At 42.3% G+C, this 13,446-nt stretch overlaps 1 protein-coding gene across 4 annotated transcripts in view; it reads right to left on the bottom strand.

Moving 5' to 3' along the window:
• The window catches only part of ADCY1 (adenylate cyclase 1), a 160,955-nt gene extending 148,028 nt beyond the window's left edge, over positions 1–12,927 (bottom strand). For all 4 annotated transcript variants that reach the window (XM_032102857.1, XM_032102858.1, XM_032102862.1 and 1 more), the window contains exon 1: positions 11,481–12,927. In XM_032102857.1, the coding sequence (XP_031958748.1) occupies positions 11,481–12,149 (669 nt within the window). In that variant the 5' untranslated portion in view covers positions 12,150–12,927. The remainder of the gene's footprint in view (positions 1–11,480) is intronic.
• Between the last annotated feature and the right edge of the window lie 519 nt (positions 12,928–13,446).

Raw genomic sequence — 13,446 nt, 5'->3', positions numbered from 1 at the left:
ACTCATTCAGAGAGGGCAGGAGAGGTGTAAGAAATGAAGCATTCTATCTGCTGGACAAAGACTGAGAAAGCTAACTAGATTCTATTTTTCCTATGGTACTCCTTTGTCACATGAAACTCTCCAAAGCTGAACCCAGAAACTGCTCAGACTGATAATACCAATCAGCATATACAATTGTTTTTAATATTGCAACAGCTATGTGATTGAGTGATACAGTATTATGTCCAGGCCACCAGTAGCCCTCTGACATCTACACTGATCCCAAGAAGGTTTTCAGTTGGATAGTTTAACCAACTCTGAAAACAACTGAGAGATTTTCAGATGCTAGAGAGAGAAATATTTCTCCTGAGGATTAGTAATCTGACTCCTAATGGTTTTTCCCTTCTTCATCTACTCCCATACAGCCTGCTTCGTGCCAACTTTTGAACTACTATAGCTGGTAGTTTCCAGATAGCTTAAGCATTCCTTGAAGAAAAAAGCCCACATCCTCAAAATACTCTGCATTTATTGCCATGTTACAAAGAATTAGCTCATACTGTACCCAGCACCTACTTACATGTTGCACTGCTGGCATTTGTTGACAAGTCAAAGCCCTTGGGTCTTCTTCGGGACTGCTCTAAGGTCAATGTGACTTTTGCTACTGTAAAAATAATGGTATTTACCCAACTTGTTAAAAATCAAATATGGCAGCAGACTCTGTAATGCCCTGAAGTAGGATTGCCTCGCTTTCTGTTGTTATATGTGCCAATTCCATCGGTGCAGAGGCCCTGTGAACTTTCATTACAATTCCACATAAGACATACATACTACCTCATAAGCAATCTTAGCAAAACAACATTCACGTTTGCCCACAGACCAAGGAAACAACTTTAAGTTTGCCAGGCTTCCTGAGTTACCAACAGTGATGGCATATAGATAACTCACATTCTCATATCAGAAACTGGACTAGTGGCATCAGTCTTGCTTACACGTTTTGGTAGATCATCAAAACATCTTTAGATATTAAAGACACTTGAACTTTACAAACCTAAATATGAAATGTGGCTCTAAAGAAGAAAAGACCTTTCCCTCATAAACCTCCACTCTTGAACCTCTTATTTGCAATAAGGAAGAAAAAAATCTCTTTTCCAAGGTTTGTACAGTTGAATACAGCCATCTCTGTTTAGGACTGTGCACAGTAAGGTCACTGTAACTCAGCAGCATATCAGCTTTAGAAATGCATTTGTTTTAATTACAACTTCAGGAAAAGGTTTTCAGCTGTACAAAGTAGCTGTAAATCTTTCATTTTTCAGTTTTATTCTATTTTTATGAGTGGAATGGCAGCAACTATCACACACAAGGGAAAAGGAGCTGAGATAGCTGATATACCCCTGTGAAGAGAATTTCTTTGAGAATGTTAGATAATGGTTTATTTATATGTCAAATCCTTACATTTACAGAGGATCCAAAACTCTTAGTAAACTTCAAAGACATCTTTAGGGACATGTAAGACATTTTGTAGGAAAGACAATTTCTCCCTACCTTAGGTATTACATTTTTTCCTAAGAGAATGAAAAATCTTTATGATCAGTAGCTAAGCTCAGTTTTTCAGTATACAAATGTGCTGAAGAAATGGGACTTTTGCAAATGATGGCAAAGAGATTTGGAACAAAGATACATGGCAGCAAACTCGCTAACAGACAAGAGTGACCAAGTCTTGGGGCTGAATATTGTGTACCCTTAGGGGAATTAGGAAAGATTATCCTCCTTTCTGCAGTAATCTCCACCCCAGAAGAATGTTCTCTCTTTTGTATCTGGTTGATGCTCCTTTTTGAGGGAAATTCAGTAGAGGATACTGCACCAAGAACCACAGTAATCAGCAACAACCTGACAGCACTGGTTGCACAAAAGCAGCAGCAGGAAAAGAAAAAAAGCAAGCAAGCAAAATAAATATTTGAATTATTACATCCTCTGATGATACACTAGCACTGCTATGAAAATACCAGTTAAGGATAGAGAATAATTCATAGCTTTACAAGCAGACATTGCCCATTTCAGTACTTCTGTTCATCCTAACTGTAAAATACAAACTTAATCTTTTCAGAGTATTTTTCTAAGACTCAAGAGTAAGAAAAGTGCATTTTTCATTGCCCACAGGCAAGCTAAGCAAATCCAGCACATGAAGCCCACTCTTTCCTCTTAATCATCACTATCCTTTTCAGTGATGGATATTCCAGAAGCTATTATAAGAAAAGTATGCACTCTCAGGTAGAAAATCACACTGCTCTCCTGCCAAAGCCATTTCAGCCATTGTGTTAACATTAATCGGTACTGTGGAGTGCAGTTTAGAATAGGAAACCCCTCTTCAGGCTGTGATCTCTTCAAAGGCAAAAACCAGACTAATCTTTTTAATAGTGCAAGCAAGAAGAAATGGACTATTGATAAAGCAGTTTATTTTTACTGACAGACGAGGCAAATTAACTCAGCTGCAATCTCCTCAATCTACTGCTGCCTAAAATAGAGAGAGCTGCATGGAGAAGGCCAAATAAGCTGCTGTAATCTTACCATCTGGGGGAACTCAAGCAGCTATCATTCACCACTGTCATTTACATAACTGGCGGTACAAAGAGGAAACTGAACATGGAGATAGTGCTCAGTTTGTTCCTCTGTTTTGAAAAGCATCATTATTCCTTATATTTCAAAGCATATAGGAATGGCAGAAAATTTATCATAGATAATCCAACCATGAACTTAAAATTAGGCTTCTTCAACTCCCACAGCCCCTGCAGTGACAGCTGATTTAGACTAAACCAGCATGGATCAGCAGAGAGATCAGCACAACAGCTTGCAGGGTGCAGCACCAGGAATCACACAGGACATCCACGAGGGGTAATCCTCACTTTCCAGAGCACAGCACCACAGCTCTGGGATCCATAATACCAGGTGAGAGTAGCATTCAAATCTTTGACAGCCATGAGAGCAGTGACCAGGAGTCTGCAGAGCAGACTCCAGAGACAACCTGCAACAGTGGAAATTTGATCCTGGTACGGCTTCTGTCTGTTTGCTTGCTTGGTCACAACTTTACACTGCCATTACAACTCCCATGTCATTTCATAAACAAGCAGATATTGACTTTCTATATAGTTCACAATAAATGGTGTACCTGTTTAGCTAAAACATCCTGGGAAGAATTTATTAAAGGCAAGGATAATTTTTAGCACATCCCTGAATCCGTGTAAAATAGTTTTTGGCTTTTAAAAGTGAAATGAGGCTCAGGCCAACATCCTCCGCCTTTGAACGAACAGTGATCAATTTACCTCGAACTTCATTTCGCTACATTGTATTTGCATACAGATTAAGAAGAAAGAAAGAGAAAGAAAGAGAAAGAAAGAGAAAGAAAGAGAGAAAGAGAGAAAGAGAGAAAAAGAAAAGAAAGAAAGAAAGAAAGAGAGAGAGAGAAAGAAAGAAAGAAAGAAAGAAAGAAAGAGAGAGAGAGAAAGAAAGAAAGAAAGAAAGAAAGAAAGAAAGAAAGAAAGAAAGAAAGAAAGAAAGAGAAAGAAAGAAAGAAAGAAAGAAAGAGAAAGAAAGAAACTCCTTAGAAGGCATAGGCCTCTTTTTAACTTCTTGTGAAAAAATTTCACAAGTTCTGCTCTCAGCCTGATGATGCTCAAATTAAGGATATACTTTATGTACATCTCTTTTTAAAACTAGGTTTATTAGTGTTATTTCATTTTCTAATTTTGTGTGGGTGGATAATTGCTTTCATCTTCTAAGAGGTAATCATAAGCAGATTTATGGCAATTAACAACTATTTCTTTGTTACATTGTAGTGTATGAATGAGTAACCTATGAAAAAAACCCACAACTGCCAAGTTTAGCACTCCGCAATTTTATGTGCTAACCACTGTAAAAAGTTAATTTTGTTTATTTCTATGAAGCTGTACAGGAGGATGCACAACCATTTGTAACTGAACCCAATAATTAACATCTTGCTCCAGAACAAATATCTGAAAGGTGTTGTTAAAGTGAAATATTGTTCTATAACATTTTTCATACTAGCCACGTGTAGGTGGTTTCTTGCAACACACATCTCTGGATGACAAAGGATTTCTGTAGTTCCTGAACCACAGCTAAAGAAGTAACCATCTTTCTTGTGGTTTTGCTGCATTTTATTGCTTGCCTTAGAACCACACACTATATCCACATTTCTGGGATTTTTCACTATTTCAAATACTGATGGAGGAAACAGATTTTCTGTTTATATAATGTGCTTGGTGATTCTATTTCAGGAATCAGCTCATGTGGTAAATTCATGCAGAATAAAAACAGCTGGACAAAGTGGTACCTATGTTGTTTCCTCAAATTCCTCTAGGTATGTATCTTAAAATTTTGAAGCAAAGCAAATTTCTTTTTGAAACATGAAAAGTTTGCCAGAGGAAGAAAGTAAGAAAGAAAATCACATAATTTGGCAATTTAGAAAAAAAAAATCTATTACATTCTACTCACTGATAGTCCCTCAGACCCATCCATCATAGCAGGCCAAAGACAAAGCTCAGCTCCAAAACTTGAATCAGTCTCTTCTGCTTGCACTCTTTGGCACCTTCCGAACAGCAAGAGTCTTACTAGTCTGTCTGACTTCTTCCTGTCATAAACCATGAACATTTCAAGTCCTAGATGAAACTTTCTTATAACATTATGAATTAATCAGAGCATGAAGTCTGTGTGAAGCCATGCCTTCCCATATTCATAATAGACTTTCTAACAAGTATTCCCTCTTGGCACCACCAAGAGCTTACAAGCAACAAGAAACAATGCCTTTCTGTCTCATCTCTGGTTTTCCATACATGCCACCTGCATTTAGTTATGTTCATACCACTTTATGGTAACACAGAAAAGAGATGTAAAGACAGGAGTATATCGCCTTTTGCATCTGAGAAAGTTAAAGACAATAACTAACCATGATAGAAAACATTATTTTATGCTAGCTAATGTTTTCTGGAATGGCAAGAGAAGAGAAGGAATGCACTGGATCTAAACTGACAGAATAAGATGCTGGAAAGAACACTTCTGCTCTAGTTAGTAAGGCCCATGTATACACAAGCACACATTCAGGGCTGTGCTTAAAGTAGATGAAAAGAAACTGAAATCTGCACTACCTAGTTGTTGTATTACGCTGGTTCTGTGTAGCAAAGCACTGCACTATTCTAATAAGTGGGGAAAAAAAGATGGGGAAAATATTTAGAAGCGTGAATCCAGAACAGCCTGAATGGCAAAACATATTAAGAACAACTACTCCCTATAATCAACATTTTCTCATGGGGGCTTAGCTCTGAAAATATCCAAACTTACATGTTCAGAAAGAAAGAAATTAAGGCAGAAAAGAAAAGAAACCCTTGAGAACTTATCCCATAGAACCATCAAAAATCTTTAAACCCAAATTGGTAGAGCTGCACAAACACACATGAAAATTATTTTTCCACAGAGTAAGTACATAAATTAAATACAGTACCTAATTACTAATATTACATGCAATGTTTTGCTGTCAACCAGGGTCTAGGCAATAACATTTTACCATTTTGAAATGAAAACAATGCTTTGATAGCATTAAAATAAAAGCAGTAACAAAACATGTGGAGACAGTCTAAACCACAAATGTTAAAAAGGAATGCAACCATATAGACCTGTAATACTGTATCGCCACTGCTATATAGAAAGCCTTAAGTTATGCACTGATTTCGCAAGGTCTCCAAACTGAGCCATGTCAGGCTTGTTCTGGGCTTTTCTTTTTTTTTACTTCTGTGCACATTGTTTTACCTGGTTTAAACATTTTTTCCCTAATTGACCAGATCTCTGTAGTTAATTTATGTTAATTTTGCTTTGTATGTTAGCAGAACAGTTTTATGACTAAAACATAATGCTGTGCTATGCAGAAATGTAGGCCTATAGAAACACAGGAGATGGTGTAGAGTATAAGCATGGGATTACAAAAGGTGCAGCATAGACTTGGCATTGAAGATAACACCCACAGTTATAAAAAGACTCCCCAATGGTCGGTTAAAGAAATGTGAAGATGCACAGGTCTGGTATTAGCTGTAACAAAGAGAACATAGAACAAGTATCTAATATACATAAAACATATTTTAAAAATTTGGATGAAACATGGAGCTGTAGACCAATAAAAGAAGAGAAATGCATATTAGCAACATTAACATGAACATCCCCTTCCTTCCTGTGAAAGACTCCAGATGCTGCCAATATAGGCAACGCCACCAGCAGAATGAAAGCCACCACCATTAGAACTTGGAAAAGCAAGGGAAGGGACAGCCTAACATCAAGGAAAGTGGGTAGAAACTGAGTGTATAACAGTATTAACTTGGTTTTTTATTATTATTAAAACATTTTTTGAATAGAAGCCCTCTTTTTCTTCAGCAATAATGGGACCTTGCCTATTAATTACAACTAAACTTCTCAGATAAAATTTTATTGACTATGTCTCCAAGTCGTATGATTCTTGACAGTTTCTCAAAGGCTTCTTGTTTCTCAACGATGCAGAACCATCAGCATGCTGTTAATTTTTGGAAACCCATGAAGAGTGCCAGTGTCAGCAGTCTGTAGACTCAGGAAGCCAAGAGCATACGAATCTCTATGTGAAAAAAGACCCTGAAGTCTACATTCCATAGAAAATCCTTTACTTCAGCCCGTAGATAAAAGGACCGTGGTCAATACCTGGCAAAGCCTAATGCCACAAATTAAGATACCACCTCGACTAGGAACGAAAAAAAACCCCAAGCCCCCAAACTTTTAACAATCTTTCAATAAGGACTAAATATGAAATGAAAATTAGAGTTACATGCAGATATTGAAAAACTCTAAAAACAGTGTTCCCCATCTTTGGAAAGAGAGGAAAATAGTGAATTCAAGCAGATTACTACTGCATAGGTATGTTTGCAATACTAGAGATATTCTTGATACTAATATTTGAAAAGCATCAGAAAGAACGAACTAGTACAGTCCCTCACCAGTTTTTTATATGCATGAAGGAGAAAACTGGAGTTTTGCACTGAATAATAATGACAATGGAGCTGAGCTGTCTTTGATTTACAACCCGTTTTATTAGACTCTGCCTTCTATGTGAGAGACAAAGGTGTGGAGATTAACATTTCTGTCAGTGATATGTTCATTAATTACCTTTTAAACACTAGCAGAAATACGATTATCTTTGGCATGACAATTCCTTGTGATATTCTATACTATTACACTAACCTGCAAAGACTTAAGATAAAATAAACTTTTAGGTAATAAATTAATTATTTTAATTAATTACATCAATTTCCCCCACATTATCCTTTACACAGTCTGTCTAATCCCAACTACAATTTTTGGTACTTGCTGAATCAATAAAAGTGCTATCATACAAATAAATAAATACACACATAAAATCAGTTTGAAATGCAGGCAAAAAAACCCCAAGCAAACTATCAAAACCTGTATTTGTTTCACCATGTCTGAAAAAAAAATTGTGCTAGTTTGTGATAGCACCATTCTTTCTTCTGCTCTTTGTTACTCATGCTGCAATTCTGGTTTTCATGAAAGATTTGCTCTTTCACAAAGACTTCTGTGATGTGTGAGGGCACTTTGTTGGTGTATGATTTGGTTTTGAATTTTCTGGAAATAAGCATACTTTTTTTAAAAGGAGACAAAAATATTTAGAGAGACAAAAAAAGTTTTTTAACGGTAAGACATGAAATGGTGCACATGCCACCACTGAGTAATTTCTGTGAGCAGCCTTTGCCTTCCTTACCCCATCTGGTTCTCATGTCTCTAACACCCACTCACTGCATTACAACAAAAATTATACTAAGCTCCTTCAGGCAGAGTTCTGTATTTTTGTAAGGGCTCTGAAACACCTAACATATATCTGGAATCTCTAGAGGGAAAAAAAAGAAAAAGAAATAAAAAGACAAGAGTCCAAGCTTTTAAACTTCGTTTGTAGGTTCAGCCATCTGTGGATACTTTGTCACCTTATATGGCAGGAGCATTTTGTTCCATGATTCCGAAGGAAAGGAGAGAGTCCAACAAACATGATCAATACAATATTTGTTATATACACCATTTACATCCTTATCACAATGTCAGATAAGACATGCAATATCAGCTGTGAAGTCAGCATGTCTTTTGACATGATCCCAAATGGGATCAAGGTTGCCCTCAAGTACTTTGCATATTTCTGATAGTGCACATATATATATATAAAATCTATTACTATATTTCTATTAAGAATTGAGCAGGACATACTAGTAGATTGGAATCTTTCATTTGATGAACAAACCATCTATTGAATGGAAAGATGAAGCTCAAGTTCTGTCACATTACTCCTGACTCTCATTACCTCCCTGTACTTGCTTTCCTGCTCTCCCTGTGTCTCACCCATGACATGGCATGGCATGGCACAGCGTGGCACGGCGTGATCTCCACAGACAATACTGTGCTGTCAAAAAACTATCACTTGCAAATTACATGTGCTTTACTCAATAGACGTCATGACAAACTTCTGCCACAAAGTGCGTTAGTTTTATCACATAGAGAATTTGTACATTTAAAAGGAAGAAAGTCTTAAGCATGCCATGGGGCCCACTCAGGTTCTGATTTGGCACTACTGAAGGTAGTGAGACTTTTGCAAATGGGGATTCCTCAGACTGCATGAAATAGAGATGCACAACTAAAAGCTCACTTCAGAAAAAATCCCTTAACTTAGCTCTTTTTTTAATGGGTTGAACTTGAAACAACATGAGCTGCTTGGTCTTGCTGACACCCTTCCAGTTTAACTTTAATGGAAGTTACTAGATCTGCAGTCTCCTAAAGCTCAGGCTAAGCAAAAATAAAATTGAAACCCAAGGTGGTTCCCTGCCCGAATCACAAAAAAAAATCAAAGAGTTCTTTAACAGAATACCAGTCTCAGTGATTGATGCAGGTGTTTGCATTTTTGGATACTTCAGATTTCTGTTTAAAAATTTAAATTCATCTGCTTGCTTGGGGCTAGGGAGCAAGGGGTTGGGAGAGAGAACAGAGCCTTTCATGCTATTGCAGCTCTGCACAGAGCAGTCCTGCTTCCCTGACACGCCAACTGCATGCTGTGTCTATGAGCACTGGGGCCATCTTGATAATATCCAGTGTCTGGGAAACAGATCCCAGTTGCAAGGAAAGGTCCATTCTAGCCTTTACAAAAAAGGCTCAGCTACTCTCAGGCCAAGCAAATAAAATTCAGATGATGCAGCCTTTACATATTTTTAAATTTCCAACCATTGCAAAGTTGTTCTTTGGAAAAGGAAAAAAAAAACTTATTGGTAAGGGAAAAGTCCCTTCCATACATGGAGATGGTCTTCATATCAGAAGACTTACTCCTTGCAAACATGCCACAAATCAGTGTGCATTTCTGTGTGACACAAGTTCACAGACCAGTTATTTTGCTTGACTTTTAGCTGGTTTCTGCCTCCTGTTATCAGCAAAGCATACTGCTTTAGGGACTGCATACAAACCACTGAAATTACTCTGGTGAGGGGAGATGGTGATGAAGAAGAAACATACACGTTACATCAGATGTTAGTCAACTATTTCTCTGCATTTTTAAGCCAGTTTCTTGCCTGTTGAATAACTAAGTTAAACTAGTGTGAAGGGAGAGAGCTAGCAGATTTTTTCTCTTCAAAATGTTTCACATTCACGACCTTGGTTAGATTATTTAGCGAGCAGACGTTATTGTCAGCTTCTTTATGTTATTCATCTAGAAGAGCAGATGCCACACTGAACTGCAGCTTGGCATCAAGGAAAGTCTGCCTGTGTGTCAGGGGAGTTAGGATAGCCTGGACTTCCATAAGGACTAATTGGTACACCAGTAAAAAAGCTATCTTCAGCCCTATTCAAAGAGAATATTCTAGTGTTTTTTGCATCCTTCTGGATGCTTTTTAGGAAGGCTTCTCTTGGTGTTCCTGCATTTCATCAGCTCTCCCTCTCATGGAAACTCTAAATCACATATTTAAAAATAGACCATCAGATTATCTGGGTAAATCATAAAGCTCAGCTTATCTCTCTCTTCCCCTTCAAAATATATAATTTATTTTGTCCACCAGGTCAGTAGCATGAAGCCATCAACAATCCTGTTTGTCTCAGCAACCCCACTCAGTGATTGTCCCTGTGTATCTCTATTCTGTGCATGTATGTCACACTGGGGTGTGTGTGCCTGTGTGAGCACGGAAGAAGGATCCAGGAATTCACAGTTCTGGGCACAAAGGTGTACAATCCTGCTTATGCTAGTGTTTATGCCCATGTCAACTGTGTATGTCCTAGCACCATAACACAGCCTTACACAATCATAGAGAATAACACCAGGATTTTGCAGAAGTGATGTACTAAGTACTTCAATTATGCATTAAATTGTTCTTTAACACCAATCTGGACCACGGAACCCGTGTGCTTCTCCCGAGGGCAGGCATAATCAATGCTCGCAAGTAAGGACACAAAAATTTTTCAATTCCTCTTTCCCAGTGGTTCAGACACACCACGTAACAGAGCCTTCAGTAGCAAACCCCGACTGCCAGCCCACACGTTTCCTATATGTGCATCTCCTCATCCTCCTCCTCGTCAGTGCGGCCCATCAGGCCACTGGAGCCGGAGAAAACCCTGCAGGGATATAAATAGCTCCTCGGGGGAGGAGGGGAGAGTGCAGCAGCACGTTTCTAAAGATGCTTGGTGCAGAGGGAGGTTTTGCAGGATTAATTCAGAGGGGAAAGGGAACCGCTAGGAAGTTCACTGCCATAGCAGGTAATGTCTGTGGACAGGGGGCAGCAGCTGCCCTGGGGAAGCTGAAGGGGGAATGCCCCGCTTGCTGGGAGAGCAGCGACGTGGGGTTCCCTCTGAGTGTCACACCTATTTCAAATAGTTTCCTCAGAGCACCTCCGCAGGTGGGCTGTGTATAGGCACGAAGGCCCCACGGCTGAGACAGACAGCGAGGATACGAACCAACTCGGTGGACGTGTTATTACCACACTCAGCTTATTGTCTGTGCCAAGTTTGTACAGAGCCAGGTCGTGTTACTGATGGGTGCTGTATTGCACTGTGCATGTGGTGCTCTGAACTTGCCCCACGCGTGGGGCACGGTAGCGCTGGCTTCCCTGCCCTCTCCCCCGTTTTCCTTGGAGAGACAAAGCCGAGAGGTTCCGTCTCCCCAGAGCCGCCCTATCCCCCTCTGTCTCCCGGAAACTTTCGGGAACTACAGACACAGCCGCCTGAGGCACAGGGGCGCGCTGGCCCCTTCCCCGCCGGATATACCCCGGGCACTCCTCAGCCGCCTCCCGGGCTGGTTGGGCGAGGGGCGCGCAGCCTCCGCCGCCGCCCGGGGCCGCTCCGCGCCTCTCCGCGGTCGCCCCCCACCCACCCACCCCCCCGGAGGGCTGGCACCGCGCGGCTGTGAGGTGCTGCAGTGCCCGGCCCGGCCCGGCCTCTCTCACCGTCCTCCAGAGCCGCTGCCGCTTGGCACTGACGGAGGTGGCGGTGACGATGAGGTGGGAGACAGACACCACCAGCCCGAAGACGATGGCCAGCAGCGTCCGGACGGGAAGCAGCGAGTAGGAGACGAAGGTTACCAGCATGAGCTGCCACATGCCCTGCTCGGGGGCGCTGGGCGGCTCCATGCCGTAGGCGCCGAGAGAGAAGGGGCAGCAGAGGAAGGAGAAGGTGAAGCTGAAGAGCAAGGTGAGCTTGACAATCTGCTGCAGCTGGGTGACCTGCAGGTACTTGACATTGGTGACGATGAAGAGGGAGAGGAAGATGATGCAGTGCACCGGGTGCGAACCTTTGGAGATGGTCAGGCTGGGGCCGGAGAGGAGCTCCACCAGGGCTAGGCTGGCCGTGAGCACGATGAGGACGGCCAGCGCCTTGAGGGTGGACGTCTGCTCCAGCTTTAGGTTGTAGCTCTGGAAGAGAGCCTCCAGCTCCTTGCAGTCAAACTCGTCCTCGCAGGCGATGGCATCCAGCAGCAGCAAGGGAGGGGAGTCCCCCAACCCGGCTCCCGCTCCCGACGCCGCGGCAGCCGGCGGGGAGCAGCAGCAGTGGCAGCACTTCTTCCTTTTGGTCTTGACTTTCTGAAACGGTATTTCCTCCATGTCAGTGCCATTCATAAACCCGGAGAAGAAATGCTCCTCCAGGTGTCCCCCGCTGCCGCTTTGCCGCTTCGCTGCTCATAAAAGAGAGGGGGGCTGCGCGCAGGAGCCGCGGCCGCTCGCCCGCCGGCAGCCCCCGCCGCTCCGCGGGACCGCCAGCCGCCGTCCGCAACCCGCCGCGCCGGCAAACGCCCCCTCCGCTGCCACCCAGGAGCCGGGGGTGGCTGGGACGGCGGGAGGAGAGTCTCACTCGTGTTAATGTGCCAACCTTCCTGCCTGCAGTCTCGCTTTCCCCTCCACCCTCCTCCTCCTCCTCCTACTCCTCCTCCCCTGGTGCTCCAGGGATGTTAATCTCCTAATGACACCAAAACACGATCCAAAGGTTTGGAATCAAACAGAGGGAGGGATGGGGGCAAAGGATGGGTGGAAGCTCAGATTAGGGGAGACGGGGATAATCAACAGGCGGGTCTCCTTTCAGATAACGCTATTTGGAGGAGCGGGAGCTACAGAGGAAAGCAAATGGGCTCCCGTGAGGTGGGCAACATTACAAAATAAAATAGCGATTAGGGGGAAAAAAAATTAATCCGAGCCAGGGGTCTGGAGAAAAAGTGCGGCAGGGGGGCCGGAAAGAAAGCAGGAGGCAGAGAATGGAAGGGCGATCCCCTTCCCAGGTCCGAGAGCATCTCACCGGAGCTGAGGATTGAGAGGCGCCTGCGCGCCGATCGCTTGGGAAGCCGAACACGTCCCCGCCGGGGCTCCGCGACTCGGGAACGGCGGGGGGACCCGCCGCCCCTGCAGAGCGCCCCGCGTTCCCCCTGCCGGGCACCCGGGGCCCGCCGGCCCTCCGGCCCTCCAGGTGCATCCGGCATCGCCCGAGGGCTGATAGCCCCGTGCTGCCCACCTGCCCTGGCAGCTATTCATATATGTATTAAGGTACAGAGAGGTATAGGTACACATATAGCTATATATAGAGAGATATACACATATATACACACACACAAAATCTACATATAAAAACATAGAAATACATGTAAATATAAGTATATTTGTAAATAAGTAAATATATATATATGTTTGTATAGATGAATCCGGCTTCCTTTCAGAAATAAAGTAGTATCTGACTGAATAAACATTATGATGTTACTTGTTTTTCCTCCTAGCTCTGAAGCAGTTGGAGAAAGTGTAGTGAATGAGAAATTTTTCAAGAAAACACATTTCTGTGAGCAGTTCTGCCTGTCTGGGAGTACAAATCAGTCAGTGGCTGTAGAGGGTTACTCTTGTGACAGGAGTTAAATATCATCCCACTCAAAATTGT

This window comes from Corvus moneduloides, chromosome 1 (assembly GCF_009650955.1).
Source record: "Corvus moneduloides isolate bCorMon1 chromosome 1, bCorMon1.pri, whole genome shotgun sequence".
Taxonomy (NCBI): Eukaryota; Metazoa; Chordata; class Aves; order Passeriformes; family Corvidae; genus Corvus; species Corvus moneduloides.
This window is presented reverse-complemented; position numbering and strand designations above follow the sequence as displayed.